General features: G+C 35.3%; 1 protein-coding gene across 7 annotated transcripts in view; it reads right to left on the bottom strand.

The window, feature by feature from the left end:
- Positions 1-4122: 4122 nt before the first annotated feature.
- The window catches only part of GKAP1 (G kinase anchoring protein 1), an 89190-nt gene continuing 74924 nt past the window's right edge, over positions 4123-18388 (bottom strand). For all 7 annotated transcript variants that reach the window (XM_084979820.1, XM_005668028.3, XM_013980151.3 and 4 more), the window contains 4 exons: positions 14173-14236; positions 10744-10814; positions 10173-10250; positions 4123-4441 (listed from right to left, as the gene is read on the bottom strand). In XM_084979820.1, coding sequence (XP_084835946.1) covers positions 4394-4441; positions 10173-10250; positions 10744-10814; positions 14173-14236 — 261 coding nt within the window. In that variant the 3' untranslated portion in view covers positions 4123-4393. The remainder of the gene's footprint in view (positions 4442-10172; positions 10251-10743; positions 10815-14172; positions 14237-18388) is intronic.

Here is an 18388-nt window from a genome sequence, read left to right as displayed (position 1 = left end):
TACATACACATGATTATTTCAAGTTTCTGGTCTCAAGTTTGAAAGCATTTTAACAGCCCTGCATTTTTATATTCCCCCTCACTTTTACTGTTTTTTACATCATGTTTTACTCTTTTTTGTGTATCCCTTAACTACTTATTGTGGATAACAATGATTGAACCACTTTTTAAAATCTTTTATCTTTTGCTTGTCTCAAAATTTTTTATCTCTCCTTCACATCTGAATGATAGCCTTGCCAAGTATTCATGGTTGTAGGTTTTGTGTTCCATGAACTTAAATATATTGTGCCACTCTCTTCTGGCCTCCAGAGTTTCTGTTGCAAGGTCAGTGGACTCTCTTCTGGGATTGCTGCTTTTCTCCTTGCTACTTTTAATATTCTCTCTTTAATTTGTGCCATTTTAATTACATTGTGTATTTGTGTAGTCCTCTTTGGGTTGATCCTATTTGGATTCTTTGTGCTTCCTGGATGTAGATGTCTATTTCCTTTCCCAGTTTAGAGAATTTTTCAGCTATTTACATCTTTAAATATGTTTTCTGCCCTTTCTCTCTTCTCCTTCTGGGACCTCTATAATGTTACTAGGTTTGATTTTTTTTCCCCAGAGGTGTCTTAAAGTGCCCTCACTTTTTAAAATTCTTTTTCCTTTTTCTATTCATCTTAAATGATTTCCACTACTCTGTTTTCTAATTTGCTGATCCATTCCTCTGCATGTAGTATTGATTCCTTCTAGTGTATCTTCATTTCTTAATTTCAGTATTTTTTTATTTCTAAAAGTTTTATTGAAGTAGAGTTGATTCACAGTGTTGTGATAGTTTCTGCTGTACAATTAAGTGATTAAGTTATACATATAAACACATCCATTCTTTTTCAGAATTTCCCATATAGATTATCACAAAATATGGGGTAGAGTTTCTTGTGCTATACAGCAAGTCCCAGATGGCCAGTCATTTCATATATACCACAGTGTGCATGCGCCAATCCCAAACCTCCAGTCCATCCTTCCCCCCAACCTATCCCCTGTGGTAACCATAATTTTGTTTAAAAGTCTGTCTGTTTCTGTTTTGCAAAGACATTTATTTGTATCTGTTTTTTAGATTCCATATATAAGTGATATTATATGATGTTAATCTTTCACTAACTTTAGTATGATAATCTCTAGTTAAGTCCATGTTGCTACAAATGTATTATTTCATTTTTTATGGCTGAGTAATATTCCTTTGTACTATGTCTTGTCTATTCCTCTGTCAGAATTTAGGTTGCTTCCATGTCTTGGCTGTTGCAAATACTACTGTGGTGAACATTAGTGCTGCATGTATCTTTTTGAATTATGGTTTTCTCCGGATAGATGCCTAGGAGTGGGATTGCTGGATCATGTATAGTTCTATTTTCAGTTTTCTGAGGAACCTCCATATTTTTTTCCATGGTGGTTGTACCAATACCCAACAATGGTGTAGGAGGGATCCCTTTCCTCCAAACCCTCTCCACCATTTATTGTTTATAGACTTTTTGATGATGGCCATTCTGACTGGTTCCTCATACTAGTTTTGATTTGCATTTCTCTAATAATTAGCAATGGTGAGCATCTTTTCATGTTTTTTGTCCATCTATATGTCTTTGGAGACATGTATACTTAGATATTCTGCCCAATTTTTTAATTGGGTTTTTGTTTTTTTGATATTGAGCTGCAGGAGGTGTTTATATATTTTGGAGGTTAATCCCTTATTAGTTGCTTCATTTGCAAATATTTTCTCCCATTCTGTGAGTTGTCTTTTAATTTTATGGTTTCCTTTGCTGTGCAAAAACTTTTAAGTTTGATTAGGTCACACTTATTTATTTTCATTACTCTAGGAGGTGGGTTTTATGTCAGCGAGTGTTCCACCTATGTTTTCCTCTATGAGCTTTATTATATATGGTCTTATATGTAGGTCTTTAATCTGTTTTAAGTTTATTTTTGTGTATGATGTTAGAGAGTTCTAATTTAATTCACTTACATGCAGCTGTTCTGTTTTTCTAGCACCACTTAATGAAGAGACTGTCTTTTTTCCCCTGTATGTTCTGGCCTCCTTTGTTATAGATAAGTTGACCATAGGTGTGTGGATTTATTTTCTGGGCATTCTATCCTGTTCCACTGATGTACCTTTCTGTTTTGTGCCAGTACTGTAATGTTTTGATGACTGTAGCTTTATAGTACAGTCTGAGGTCAGGGAGTCTGATTCGTCCAGCTCCATTTTTCTTTCTCAGGCATGCTTTAGCTATTTGGATTCTTTTGTGTTTCCATACAAATTTAAAAATACTTTGTTCTAGTTCTGTGAAAAATGCCATTGGTAACTTTATAGGGATTTCACTGAATCTGTAAACTGCATTGGGCAGTATAGTCATTTAGACAATATTGATTCTTCCAATCCAAGAGCCTGGTATATCTTTCCATCTGTTTGTGTAATCTTTGATTTCTTTCGCCAGCATCTTATACTTTTCAGAGTACAGGCTTTTTGTCTCTTTAGGTAGGTGTACTGCTAGGTATTTTATTCTTTTTGATACAATGGCAAATGGGATTGTTCCCCTAATTTTTCTTTCTGATCTTTCACTGTTAGTATACAGAAATGCAATAGATTTCTGTGTACTAATTTTGTATACTGCAACTTTACTGAATGCATTGATGAGTTCTAGCAGTTTTCTGGTAGCATCTTTAGGATTTTTCTATGTATAATATCATGTCATCTACAAACAGTGATAGATTTACTTCTTATTTTCCAGTTTGGATTCTTTTTATTTCTTTTTCTTCTCTGATTGCCATGACTAGGACCTCTAAAACTATGCTGAATAAAAGTGGAGAGAATGGACATCCTTGTCTTGTTCCTGATCTTGGTGAGAATTCTTTCAGCTTTTCATCTTGGAGAATGATGTTAGCTTTGGGTTTGTCATATACGGCCTTTACTCTGTTGAGGTAAGTTACCTCTGTTCCTACTTTCTGTAGGGTTTTATCAGAAATGGGTGTTGGGTTTTGACAAAAGCTTTTTCTGCATCTACTGAAATGACATATAGTTTCTTGGCTTCATTTGTTAAGGTGATGTATCACTTTGATTGATTTGCAGATACTGAAGAATCTTTGCATCCAAGGGATAAATCCCACTTGATTATGGTATTTGATACTTTTAATGTATAGTTGGATTTAATTTGCTAATATTTTGTTGAGGATTTTTGCATCTATGTTCATTAGTGATACTGGCTGATAGTTTTCTTTTTTTGTGTGTGCTATCTTTGGTTTTGGTCTGGATTACCAATTATATTTAACGAATTAATTAGTTTCTGATGGTACCTATTATTAATCAAAGTAAAATTATGGGAAAACTATCTTTAAAAGCTTTACCATTTTATCAATTAATTAAACAAATAATTTTTTAACATCTAGTTTGTGCCACAAAGAGAACTAAGTGTTATTTTCAAGAGTCATGTAAGCTCATGGAAGAAGCCAGATATATAAGCAATGATGACATTATTTTTTCTTAAAGACTGTCATGGAGTCTTTCATATTATTCTGGTTTTGAAGGCCAATCCCAGTATTTATATGTTTATCTTTGTTATAAAACCAAAAAACCTCTGTATTTTAATCATATTTGTTATTTCACTGACTACACTAAAAAAAAAATCAATCCCATGAACTACTAATTGATTACACGGATGGAAAAAATCTCTCTTCATTCCTCCTCTGCATTAACACTCTTCCTATTCTCAGTGTGTCACATTTCAGTCCTCAAGCCAGATTGGTTTGTATACAAATATTTCAGCCCATATTTTACTCCTTCAGTTTGGAATGCTTCTCAAAAAAATTATAGAAAAGGTATTCACCCTCCAAAAACTATCAAATGCAAGTTTTCTCAATTTCCAAACAATGCGATAGAACATTCTAATATGTATGGTAGTTATTTTTGCTGCTATCATTACCCATTCTTACCTTCTGTTTTCCTTGAGCAGAAGCTATCTGAGGATATCTTATATGTCCTATAGCATTTAGCATGCAGGAAATGCTGAGTAAATATTTTCTGAGCTTAAATCCACTATAAAATGTGCTGTAAGCAAAAATAATACTTCCACATTGAAATTTTTTAAAAAATCAAACATATCAATGGAAGAGAAAATTAATTTTATTGACTGATGAAAAACTAAAGTGATAAGAAGTATGAATAGTAGACAATAATCACTGAGTTCTGCTGGAATTCTATTTTTCTTCTTTTCACTTTAAGCCAAAAGGACATAAAATTATAGACTGTTAGCTAATCATTTTAAGTTTCCTCAACAAAAACTGCATAGTTTAGCAGTTGCACAGCATTAAATATATACATTTTTGCAAAACCCTGAAAGTTTTAATTTTTGTGTTGACCTCAAAGGCTAATGGAATCACCTACACTGGTCGGATTCAGAGTTTCTTTTCCCTTTTCTGCCAGCCTGTAAAGAAAAATAGGGTGAATTATTTAAGAAGAAACACTTTGGGGACATCTTTTTTTTTTAAGAATAAATAAGACCAATGGCATTTTTGAGTATGAAAAGGAAGCCATTTCTTTCTTGAGTTTGTTGCAAATTTGAATGAACATACCACTAGTTATTTCTACAAATGGTTGAAGTAGATAGTAGAAAACAGTTATCTATTTGAGTTAGTCTAGACTTAATATGATCACCAGTATCTTATTTTTTAGAGTTCATTTTCACTGTCCCATATTGTTTTAAAAAATAAAAAAAATTGATCAATACCTTATAAAATAAACAATTTGTTCCACATGATCAGTAAATTTGGGAATTCAGTTCATTACCATATTGGGCAATTCAGTTTCTAATTCAAGTTCTGTATAGCTTTGTTCATATTAGCATTAGAAATATGATTTTTTTCATCAGTGAGATGAAAAGATAATACATTTCACATTGCCCAGTGACATATATAAATCTGTATTTCATTTGTTCCAAATGAATCTCCATCTATGGTATTTGACTTGAGACAAAAAAAAAGGTAGCTTAAAAGACAGGAAGTATTTTTCATTACCAACTTTTTTTTTTGTCTTTTTGCCTTTTCTAGGTCCACTGCCTCAGCATATGGAGGTTCCCAGGCTAGGGGTGTAATTGGAGCTGTAGCTGCCGGCTTATGTCAGAACGACAGCAACACGGGATCCGAACCACGTCTGGGACCTACACCACAGCTCACGGCAATGCCGGATCCCCAACCCACTGAGCGAGCCAGGGATTGAACCCGCAACCTCATGGTTCCTAGTAAGATTTGTTAACCACAGAGCCACAACAGGAACTCCTACATTTCTTTTTTTGAGGGCCATACCCACGGCTTGTGGAGGTTCTCAGCTAGGGGTCTAACTGGAACTACAGCTGCTAGCCTACGCCACAGCCACAGCAACGCCAGATCTGAGCCACATCTGCAACCTACACCAGAGCTCACAACAACGCTGGATCCTTAACCCACTGAGTGAGGCCAGGGATCAAACCCACAACCTCATCGTTCCTAGTCAGATTTCTTTCTGCTGCGCCATGAGGGGAACTCATAACCTACTTTTAACATAACATTTTCTGCCTTATTCTAATTCAAAAAGCAAATACTCATTTTAATTTTTTTTAATTTTTATTATTTTTGTCTTTTTGCTATTTCTTTGGGCCGCTCCAACAGCATATGGAGGTTTCCAGGCTAGGGGTCGAATCGGAGCTGTAGCCGCCAGCCTACGCCAGAGCCACAGCAACGCGGGATCCAAACCGCGTCTGCGACCTACACCACAGCTCACGGCAACGCCGGATTGTTAACCCAATGAGCAAGGGCAGGGACCAAACCCACAACCTCATGGTTCCTAGTCAGATTCGTTAACCACTGCGCCACGACGGGAACTCCCAAATACTCATTTTAAAAATATGGAAAGTACAAATGTAGAAAGCCTTCTCACTCAAATCTGCAACAAGACAGGGATGCCCACTCTCACCACTGCTCTTCAACATAGCTTTGGAAGTCCTAGCCACAGCAATTAGACAAACAAAAGAAAGAAAAGGTATCCATATAGGAAGCGAAGAGATAAAACTGTCACTGTATGCAGACGACATGATACTATACATAGGAAACCCTAAGGACTCAACCCAAAAACTACTTGAACTGATTAATAAATTCAGCAAAGTAGCAGGCTATAAGATTAACATTCAGAAGTCAGTCGCATTTCTGTATACCAACAATGAAATATTAGAAAAGGAATACAAAAATACCTTTTAAAATTGCACCTCACAAAATCAAATACCTCGGAAGACACCTGACCAAGGAGGTAAAGGACTTATATGCTGAGAACTATAAAACTATAATCAAAGAAATCAAAGAAGACGTAAAGAAATGGAAAGATAGTCCATGTTCGTGGATTGGAAAAATCAATATTGTAAAAATGGCCATCCTACCCAAAGCAATCTACAGATTCAATGCAATCCCTATCAAATTACCCATGACATTCTTCATAGAACTAGAACAAACAATCCAAACATTTATATGGAACCACAAAAGACCCAGAATCGCCAAAGCAATCCTGAGAAACAAAAACCAAGCAGGAGGCATCACTCTCCCAGACTTCAAAAAATATTACAAAGCCACAGTCATCAAAACAGCATGGTACTGGTATCAAAACAGACAGTCAGACCAACGGAACAGAATAGAGAACCCGGAAATAAACCCTGACACCTATGGTCAATTAATCTTTGACAAGGGAGGCAAGAACTTAAAATGGGAAAAAGAAAGTCTATTCAGCAAGCATCGCTGGGAAACCTGGACAGCTGCATGCAAAGCAATGAAACTAGAACACACCCTCACACCATGCACAAAAATAAACTCAAAATGGCTGAAAGACTTAAATATAAGACAGGACACCATCAAACTCTAGAAGAGAACACAGGCAAAACACTCTCTGACATCAACATCATGAATATTTTCTCAGGTTAGTCTCCCAAAGCAATAGAAATAAGAGCAAAAATAAATCCATGGGACCTAATCAAACTGAAAAGCTTTTGCACAGCAAACGAAACCCAAAAGGAAACAAAAAGACAACTTACAGAATGGGAGAAAACAATTTCACATGATGCAACTGACAAGGGCTTAATCTCTAGAATATATAAGCAACTTATACAACCCAACAGCAAAAAAGCCAATCACCCAATGGAAAAATGGGCAAAAGACCTGAATAGACTGTTCTCCAAGGAAGATAAACAGATGGCCAACAAGCACATGAAAAAATGCTCAACATCGCTGATTATAAGAGAAATGCAAATCAAAACTACCATGAGATACCACCTCACACCAGTCAGAATGGCCATCAGTAGCAAGTCCACAATAACAAGTGCTGGAGGGGTTGTGGAGAAAAAGGAACCCTCCTGCACTGCTGGTGGGAATGTAAACTGGTACAGCCACTATGGAGAACAGTTTGGAGATACCTTAGAAATCTATACATAAAACTTCCATATGACCCTGCAATCCCACTCTTGAGCATCTATCCGGACAAAACTCTACTTAAAAGAGACACATGCACCCGCATGTTCATTGCAGCACTATTCACAATAGCCAGGACATGGGAACAACCCAAATGTCCATCGACAGATGATTGGATTCGGAAGATGTGGTATATATACACAATGGAATACTACTCAGCCATAAAAAAGAATGACATAATGCCATTTGCAGCAACATGGATGGAACTAGAGACTCTCATACTGAGTGAAATGAGTCAGAAAGACAAAGACAAATACCATATGATATCACTTATAACTGGAATCTAATATCCAGCACAAATGAACATCTCCACAGAAAAGAAAATCATGGACTTGGAGAATAGACTTGTAGCTGCCCAGGGGGAGAGGGAGGGAGTGGGAGAGATTGGGAGCTTGGGCTTATCAGACACAACTTAGAATAGATTTACAAGGAGATCCTGCTGAGTAGCATTGAGAACTATGTCTTGATACTGATATTGCAACAGAACAAGGGAGGGGGAAAAAATGTATACATGTAAGGATAACTTGATACCCTTGCTGTACAGTGGGGAAAAAAAATTAAAAAGAGAAAGTACAAATGTACAAAAAAGAAAAGTTACTCTTATGTAACTAGCTTACCCTTCCTTTTAACCATAAATAATGGTTTGATGTATTTGCAATAATTCTACAGTTTTTGTTTTGTTTTGTTTTGTTTTTGTCTTTTTGCCATTTCTTGAGCTGCTCCCACAGCATATGGAGGTTCCCAGGCTAGGGGTCTAATTGGAGCTGTAGCCGCCAGCCTATGCCACAGCCACAGCAACGCTGGATCCGAGCCGCGTCTGCGACCTACACCACAGCTCATGGCAACGCCGGATCGTAAACCCACTGAGCACGGGTAGGGATTGAACCCGCAACCTCATGGTTCCTAGTTGGATTCGTTAACCACTGTGCCACAACGGGAACTCCAATTTTATAGTTTTTTTAATCCCTTTTTATAAACTATAGCAATGACAGCCAAACTTAGTTGATCACTAGAATCACTGAAGTGGTAATATTTTTAAAATTCCAACATCTAGACTTTGTCCCAGACCTACTTATTTATGATTATTAGGAGTGAGCTGAATAATCTAATTCAAAAAGTTCCCAAGAGATTCTGACGATCAGCCAAATTTGGGAACTGCTTGTCTGTGGTCTGTGGAAGTGTATTTCTTAGAGTGGTGTTATGTCAGGGGCACGTGGAACCAGACCCACTTAATGTTGCCAGCTTCTCTTTGTTTCACCCTTTTCCTGCCTATAACTTTCACCTTGTGGTTCAAAAAATTTTGACATCAAATTTTTTTTTAATCAAGTATAAGAATGCTGTTATTCGCTCCTGATTAAATAATAAAGTTTTGCAAAGACCAAAGATTCATTTAGAGGGAAAAAAAAGTATGAAGAGGTTATGTGAAACCTGAGATGTATAATGATATGTATTAAAAACAAGATTTAGGAGTTCTTGTCATGGTTCAGCGGAAACAAATCTGACTAGTATCCTTGAGTATGGAGATTCAATCCCTGGCCTCGCTCAGTGGGTTAAGGATCTGGCATTGCCATGAGCTGTGGTGTAGGTCACAGACACACCTCGGATCTGGTGTGGCTGTGGTGTGGGCCAGCGACTACATCTCCAATTCGACACGTTACCTGGGAACCTCCATATGCTGTGGGTGCGGCTCTAAAAAGACAAAAAAAAAAAAGATTTATTTCCTGAATGCAGGAAAATAAAAAAAATAAATTTACTAAAAACCTTCAAGGGTAGATACCCACTGTACAAAGGTACCAATGTTATACAGCTTAAAACTCTCACCTTTCTTCTAAACAAGATTTTTTAAAAAGTGATAATAATTCAAGGATCATTTTCAAAGCCTCCCATGCATGGTGAATTCTTCCTTTCTGGCCTAATGAGATGTCAAAGCTAGAGCTAAACAACTGTTATGTTCTCTAGGCTAGTATGTTCTCTAGGCTTTCAAACTTTTTTGACTGTGATCCCATATTAATTAACTCATTTTATATGACACACATACATATGTGTATACACATATATATGTGTGCATAATCACACATATACATGTGTATTGAAACAAAGCCCTGATATTGTTAACTGCTTCATCTAGAAAAAAATGCTGAATGGTAGCTTGTAAATGCAGAAGGAATGACAGAATCAGAAAAATCACTATTTTGCAACTACCAAAATTAAAACTGATACAAATATCATCAATGGATGATAAAAACCATTGGGTAAAAAGAAAAGATTATTCACACATTCTCAAACTACAACTTCATATATTATTTATTAGTTACCAAGGGGGAAAATGTATCTTTACAATGAAGATGTCTGAGAGACATTGCTCTGCCAAGGCATCGAACTTACTATATGATGGGATGAATGACACCATGTACCTTCCCCCACTATGATTGATTCACTGGCAGATATGCCCCACCATCTATGTAGTACCGAGGATTTTTCTGAGTTACTTTTTTGCTGTATATACTAATATCTAGAATAACTTAACATTTTCTAAAATGTAAATTATATGACCAATAGTAACAAAAGTATTAATATGTTTGGTGAATAAATTTTGGCCTATTCTCACATGTATATTTCTATACCAAATGAATTATCTGTAATGAAAACATTCTCAAAATTATAAAAGCATACCTGATATTTGGCTAATTCGGCTTGTAATACTTTCACTTTAGATCTTTCTTGTTCCAAAGCAGCATGAAGTGAAGTTACCTATAATCAAACATTAATTTAAAAAAGACTTTTTTGGCAGGTATTCTTCACATTTATTCACAGTGATGATTTTGACTACTAAATGAATGACCATCAGAGGAGAACCTCTCTCCCCACACACAATTTCAATTAGGCATTTTGCTCAGCTGTATATTAAAGATGGGGGGATAAACTCACTGTTCTAAGACAAGGTCACAGAATAAGGATAAGAAGGAGGGAATATCAAGTCCACGAACAGGACATAAATTCTGTATGTCCTTTCTGTCTCTATGTTCATAGTCCACATCAACTAAAATACAACCTTATCTTGCCTTGTTCTTTAGGACATATATACCTCCCTTAGCACAGTAAACAGAATCTTCGCTCATTTGCTATTACATAATAATGAAGTATAATTTGTAGCAATTTCTTACAGTATTGATGGGCTGTGTTTTTGTTTAGTCAAGTTTCACAATTCAAGACTAAAGAACAGCCTACCTGTAGTTTTTCTTACCTGTATAGTTAGCTCATTCTTGATACTCTGTGATTCATCAACTTGCAGAAGTATTTCTGCTTTATCTTTCACTGACAAAAAGGAAAAATAGGAGTATAATCTTTTCAATCACCGAGATACTTTAACAATACTTTTAGTGAACCAAGACAGCAGAAAGGCAGGCAAATTAATTTTCCTCATACTTATTGAATGTATTCCTTGGCCCTATGTATATATAGATCTTAATTTTCACTGATAAATTCTGATCATTATTATCACCACAGCAGTTTTAACTGCAAATTTTACATTTTCTTTGGTGTTAAAATATTAATTGTACACATATGACAAAATATTAATTTTTTCCATCTATATGAAAAAGGACTAGGACAGAAGAAAAATAAAACATTTTTAAGGAAAAAAAACTTTAAATAGCTTGATTAATCTTAAAGCAAGATTTTAAAAACAATGTAGTGTGTTTCTGTTTGGTTTGTTTTGTTAAATTGTCAAGGCATGCATAGTATAGGGCCCATAAAATTATTTTATCTCACCTTTCATACCAGTGAAGCACTGTCAAATAAATGTAGCTCATATGATCATATATCTGGGGTCTCTCAGAACTATTCATTTGTCTGGAGGTTTTTCCCTCTTTGGAGAAATAAAAGATCTATATTTTGGCCTCTATGTTTCCTAACCTTTAAAAATTTCCACATGGCTGTCAATTTCCTTAACCTATAGTAAAGGCTAATATATGAAAAACTAACAGATCAACATTGAAAACAAGATAGGAGAGACTGAAGAGGTAAAACTAATGAAATTAGAAATGGAAAAAATGTTCAAATATATATGAGTACTGATATCACCACAGCTCTCTCCATATAACACTGTCATTCAAACTTATTTTTCATGGTTTAACGTGATACGAACTATGGGAAGATGCTGTGTCACGAAATGGATCACAGCCTCTCAAGAACCAATTTGAGAACTTCTACAAACTGTACTTTCTACTCATCCATTCCCAGAATTAAACACAATCACTGAGAACTAGTGATTTTTAACAATTACGTAATATTTCACTTACAGTCAATTTCCAATAATACTGTTTTGTGTTCAATGAGATTGATTTAACAGGGAACAACTTGAACACAACATGAATTGTGTGCTTAAGCACAACTCCATGAACACAGAAAACTGCACCCACACACCTCAAATATCTACTAACAATGTCACTATGTTAAGAATCACACCAACTTTCCATCTTTCCATCACTTAACAGTAATACACACAAGTTGCATCCCTTCTGAGACCTACTTCTACAGCAAACTTTAGGTTGTCTTCAGAGTCAAGTGTCATTTTTATTATAATGTTTACGTGTTTAACCATTTAATGTGTATAAAACTGTTCCTGTTTCTATCTTTTTTAAATGTGTCTATGATGAAATTTTTGAATATTGTATACTCCTAACTCCATTTTGCCTATAATCCTTCCGGTTTAAATTGTATGATTTTGTAGAGATTAGTGATTTTTAGGAAAAACACACTGCATTATAGCAAAACTAACTGTATTTGTATATACTAAAAATGCTTTTGAGTTTTGTATACTCTGTTTTTCATGTAATGGTCCTATGTAAAATTATTCTACTTATTTATAGTATGGAGCATAGACATTGGTGTTGGTAGCTTTTTTTTAAAGTTTAAATGATTTTTATTTTTTCATACAGTTGGTTCATTTTTAATCTATTTTTGATCATAAGTTTTTGACAGTTAACTTACTTTCCACAAAGTTTCATAAAGGAATACTACTTTATTTTTAATATTTTAAAATTATACATCCAATGCCCAGTGATACCCTTAATTACTTCAATTATAAATATATCTTGTGGACAGTTTCTTTAGGTTTTTTTGTGTTTGTTTGTTTGTTTTAATTTTTTAGGGCCGCAGCCACGGCATATGGAGGTTCACAGGCTAGGGGTCGAATTGGAGCTACACTGTCGGCCTACACCACAGCCACAGCAATGCCAGATCCAAGCCAGGTCTGCCAACCTATACTACAGCTCATGCCAATGCCAGATCCTTAACGCACTGAATGAGGCCAGGGACCAAACCTATAACCTCATGGTTCCTAGTCAGATTTGTTTCTATTGCACCATGACGGGAACTCTGATTTTGATAATTTTATTCATTAAATGATCCACGTGGAGCTCACTCACATGCACAGATCTAAATTAATCTCAGGCTAGTGATATGTAAATTGTTCAAATAATGCTTTTTCCCATTATTCTTTAACTTCAATTTTTCCTAGTTAAGCTATGTAACAGTTAAGTTACAGTTATATTATAAAAATAGTAAAGTTATTAAAAATGTTTGACTCTAAGACTACATGTTCTATTCAATTGGACATGATTTCAGGTTTTTACTAAATGTTGATAACTGTTATGTAATAGTTTAAGTTTTGGTTGGACATTTCCATACCCAGTATCTTCATATTTGAAACAATTTTTGAAATCTTATTTACTTATCCTTTAAGATAAGCTTCATAATTTCTAAAGGGCTATACAGTACACACAGGAGGCTATATTTGGGGAATTCATTAAACTTTGTTAACATGGGAAATTTTGTTTGTTTGGCCATGTCCTGTGACACGTGGAAGTTCTTGGGCCAGGGATCAAACTCACGTAACAGCAATGACAATGCCAGATCATTAACCTGCTGAGCCATCTGGGAACTCTGGGAAATTGTTTATTACACTTAACTTTATCTGTTTAGAAGAAGATTTTCATGGTTCATAATTTTCTTTTGCAAACTTAAGACACACTCGCTTTCTGTTAAGAATGGAAAATTCTGTTATGAGCTTTCCAGGTTAGTATCGCTAGATACACATATTGAGGAATGCAACGGATGTGGGGGGTTTTCATATAACACCAACTTTACTCATTATCTCTAGTCACTTTTTAAACATTTTTTTCTATCATAGCTGATTTACAATGTTCTGTCAATTTCTGCTGTACAGCAAAGTGATCCAGTTATACATTCTCTAGTCATTTTTGACTGATTCTTTGGCTTCCTGCTGGTGATCTACTGCCAAAAGTTTAGAGTGGCAGCAAAGTATGAAGAGTCCCAGAGGGGAGGGAAAAGGAAAACCTAAAATGATGATAGGCCTTCTCCTCTGATAATAAGCACAATCTTAAGCAAAAGTTCTTGTTTTCTCTCTAAATAGAGTCCAGTAATTTATAAGAATTGAATTTTCAAGTTTCTTACCTGAATAGTTGTAAACTTGTGTAATACTAAGCTGCTGTAAGAGAAACTTGTAATAGTAAAAGTGTCAGCAACAATCCAGTTTGTATCACTTTGGGAAACCTTTTTATTTTGTTGAGTTGATAAATCATATATCTTGAAAAGCTATCTTATTTTAAAGATTAACTTTTAATTCTAAAAAAACATAGAAATCACTTACTTTCACCTTCCTGAAGCATTTTCAATAACTGTGCATTTCTTGCCTTTACTTCTTTATACTTTGCCTAATAGTCAAAGAAAAAATATTTTACTTTAAGAAAGCAAATGATATAATTAAAATGATTTACTACCAGTTTATGGAGCTATAAATTCTAGCCTTGCTCAAAGACAAAAATTACTTCTGAAAGAAACAAGATGGAGGAAAATATTTGGAACTGTCTATTGCTTAATTAAATTCTTGGTATAATAATTATTACATGTGATTGAAAACTAAAGAAGAGTAGAATACTAAATTTTCCTGAAGTATTTCTCTTTTCTTCCTCAAGTAAAATCCTTATACAATTCAAAATAATTCAATGAAAACAAAAAGAAAAATGATTCATAGTTCCATACCAGTACTATACTAGAAATGTGTCTGTTCTATATCTGCCACTGTCCAATAAGTGGCTACTAACTACAGGAAATGTGGCCAGTATGACTGAGAAAATGATTTTTCATTTAGTTTTACTTAATAAAATTTTAATTTTTACTTAAAAACTAATTTTTTATTTTTCATTTAAAATCCATGTAGTATATTAATTTTATACCACTGGTAGTGATTGCTGTACAGCATGGCTCTCTTATTTGTTCAGCTAAGGTTTTACTAACCTCTCAGTTCATTATTTCACTAACTAAATACTGAAGTAGCAATTAACTAAATATTGTTAATTTTTGACACGAATTAATAATTTACAGAAATGTCTTTCAATTATTTTTCAACTTTTTTTTTTCAAATGGCTTAGCTTCTTTTCAAACTACATAAATGATACAGTTCTATACTATGAACAATTTAGGAACTGTATTCCCACATGAACAGCCATGTTCCAGGGAATTCCCCCCATACTAACACTTATTCGACATAATAACACACACTGAATTATTCATAAATATTTAACATATTAGAGAAAACAATATATTAAATAATTATAGAAATACAAAAGGTCAGGGAAAGAAAGAGATCAATATAAGAAACTTGTCATAGGAGTTCCCATTGTGGCTCAGTGAGTTAAGGACCTGACGTTGTCTCTGTGAGGATGTGGGTTTGATCCCTAGCCTCACTCAGTGGGTTAAGGATCTGGTGTTGATGCATGAACTAGTACAGGTTGCAGATGTGGCTCAGATCCAGTGTTGCTGTGGTTGTGGCATAGGCTTCCGCTGCAGCTTGGATTTCCCCAGCCCAGGAACTTCCATATACTGCAGTTACGGCAGAGAGAAAGAAAAGAAAAGAAAGAAACCCCAAAACTTGACATTTCTGCTCTCAACATGTACACATATATGTACAGAAGTTACCAGATTCAAGAATCTTTCTTGTAAAACAAACTTAATGTATTTTAAATTATGTCCAATAGATGACTTTTAATAAATACTCTGTCCAGTAAATCACTGAGGATAAATCAATGTTACTGAGTACCAGTGCCAACAAATACACTGAATGGAAGAAGCAAGCACCATAGTAAACATAAAGGGAGTAGGACTTTTGAGAAGTTTAGAAATGAAGAAGGGAGATAGATACATCAGATGGAAGCATAAAAATATGAAGGAAAAAAACAATCAACTATACTCACTATGAATACAGAAATATATCTACTGGGAATATAAAACTGTATCCACTATGAGATTCCCATTCTCAGGGCTTCAATCAATGTTAACAGCTCATCAGACTCTTATCTTGAACTCAAGCCTTTTGTCCAAGGTCCAGATCAGGCTTTTTTTTTTTTTTTTTTTTGCCACACCTTCAGCATAAGGAAGTGCCCAGCCAGGGACTGAATCTGAGCCCCAGCTGTGGCAAATGCCAGATTCTTTAACGTACTGCGCCAGGCTGGAGACTGAACTCGCACCTCTGTGGCAACCTGAGCCACGGCAGTTGGATTCTTAACTTACTGTGCCAGAGTGGGAGCTCCTGGGAGACACCATTTTAGTTAGTTGCCAAGGTCTAAAGCCAGCTCATAAAGCAAAAATTGCAAATGAGCAAAATTACCCAAGAAAATTCTTTATATTGCCCATAAAAACAACATATATAGTTTTGTATATACAATCCTGAACAGTAAATGTATCTATAAAAACATAAAAGTATATAATCCTAGTACTGTGCAATTTATAATAAAGTAAGAAATATACAGTGCCTTCATTGGTATTTTTAATTTCATGAAAAAGAGGACACTTAAATGCACATATGCTTTGACTCCACTGCGTCCAACACAGATGTTCAACACCCTGAACATCTATGCCTGCATCCACAGCATTTCAAGCTCATGTCCAAAATGGGATCTATTAGCTCCCATTCCCCAAGAGAGTTCAAAATGTGTTCTTCCTTTTACATTCAATTTCTGTTAAATTATGTTACCAGACTAGCTTCACTCTATGCCTAAGCTATGCGCATTATCTCCCACAAAACAATTCTTATGTCACTTCCTTTCTAAAACTTTTACTCTCTGTCTAAAATGCAGAGCCTTCAAATTCTGACCCCAACTAACATCTCCAATCTCACCTACAACTTCCCATTTCTCTAAATGTCAAGAACAACGTATTTTTCTACCATTTTCATGCCTCTGGATGCACTGTTTTATCTGGAAAAACTCTTTTTTGTGAAATCCTTACCTATTTTCAATAGCAGCAATGGATTCATTCCTGTTTCTTGGCTTCTGGAACAATCTGTCAAACCTCAATTACAAATTCTACTTCATATGGCAATTACATGTTTATCTTCTCCTTTAGACTATAAGTTTCTTACTAACTCATCTTTGTATTTACTGTGCCTAACACATGGTAATTGCTCAATGAAAGCAAAGAAAAATATAAATGACAGAAAAAGCTAAGAGAGAAGTGGGTGCAGTCCATAAGGGTTTTAGCAGGGATGATTCTTAAAGGCATGAGTGAAAGCGGAAGGAAAATATAAGAACTATCAGGGCTGTAACTATTTATTTATTTATATATATATTTTTTGGCCACAGCAGCATATAGAAGTTCCTGTGCCAGGGATTGTATCCAAGCCACAGCTGCGACCTACACAAAGATGTGGCCATGCTGGATCCTTAATTCCCTGCACCAGGCCAAGGACGGAATGAACCAGCATCTCAGCAGCAGCGTGAGCTGCTGCAGAGATAGTACCAGATTCTTAACCTGCTGTGCCACAGTGGGAACTCCTGGAACTTGATTTATTTTTTTTCATTATTGTATATTTAAGGCCCAGAAAAGCACTTGGCATATTATAGGCATTTAACACATAACAGTTGAGTGGATAAATATTAGTTCAAAAAAAAGAATGGTACTTTAAATGATTAAGAGATTTTTTTTTAAGTCGAAGGAAGAGAGTAATAAATAAGCTTGTGGTTAAAATAAATTGTATATCTGAGTAATACTCTGCTGTATAAATATACCACATCGTCTTTATCTAATCATCTGTCAGTGGACATTTAGGTTGCTTCCATGTCTTGGGTATTGTAAACAGTGTTGCAGTGAACACTGGGGGGCATGTTTTTTTAGAGTTATGGTTTTCTCTGGATGTATGCCCAGGAGTGGGAATGCTGGATCATATGGTAGTTCTATTTTTAGTTTTTTAAGAAACCTCCATATTGTTCTCCACAGTGGCTACAACAGTTTACATTCCCAACAGGGCAGGAGTGTTCCTTTTTCTCCACATCCTCTTCTAGCATTTACTTGTAAACTTTTTTTCTTTTTTACAGTCAAATCAGAGTTATAGCTGAGGCCTATGCCACAGCCATGGGAACACCGGATCTGAGCCACATCTGTGACCTACCCCACAGCCTGAGACAATGCTGGATCCTTAACCCGTTAAGCGAGGTCAAGGAGTGAACCCACATTCTCACACAGAAAACATCAGACCCTTAACCCACTGATCCACAACAGGAACTCTTATTTGTAAAATTTTTATGATGGCCATTCTGATTGATGTGAGGTGATACTTTATTGCAGTTTTGATTTGCAATTCTCTAATAATTAGTGATGCTGAGCATCTTTTCATGTGCCTTTGGACTATCTGTAGTCTTCTTTGGAGAAATATCTATTTAGATTATCTGCTGAATATCTGATTGGGTCAACTGGTTTTTTGATATTGAACTATATTAACTGTTTGTATAGACCCCACACACAGAGAAAACAAACTTATGGATACCAAGAGGAAAGGAGGTGGGATAAATTAGGAGTCTGGGATTAACATA

The sequence above is a fragment of the Sus scrofa genome, chromosome 10 (assembly GCF_054392235.1).
Source record: "Sus scrofa isolate SSC_HxYL_T2T_F1_AM1 chromosome 10, Sscrofa_HxYL_maternal_Yorkshire_Landrace_v2.0, whole genome shotgun sequence".
Lineage (NCBI taxonomy): Eukaryota > Metazoa > Chordata > Mammalia > Artiodactyla > Suidae > Sus > Sus scrofa.
The sequence above is the reverse complement of the archived record's forward strand: the minus strand, read 5'-3'. Positions and strand labels throughout refer to the sequence as shown.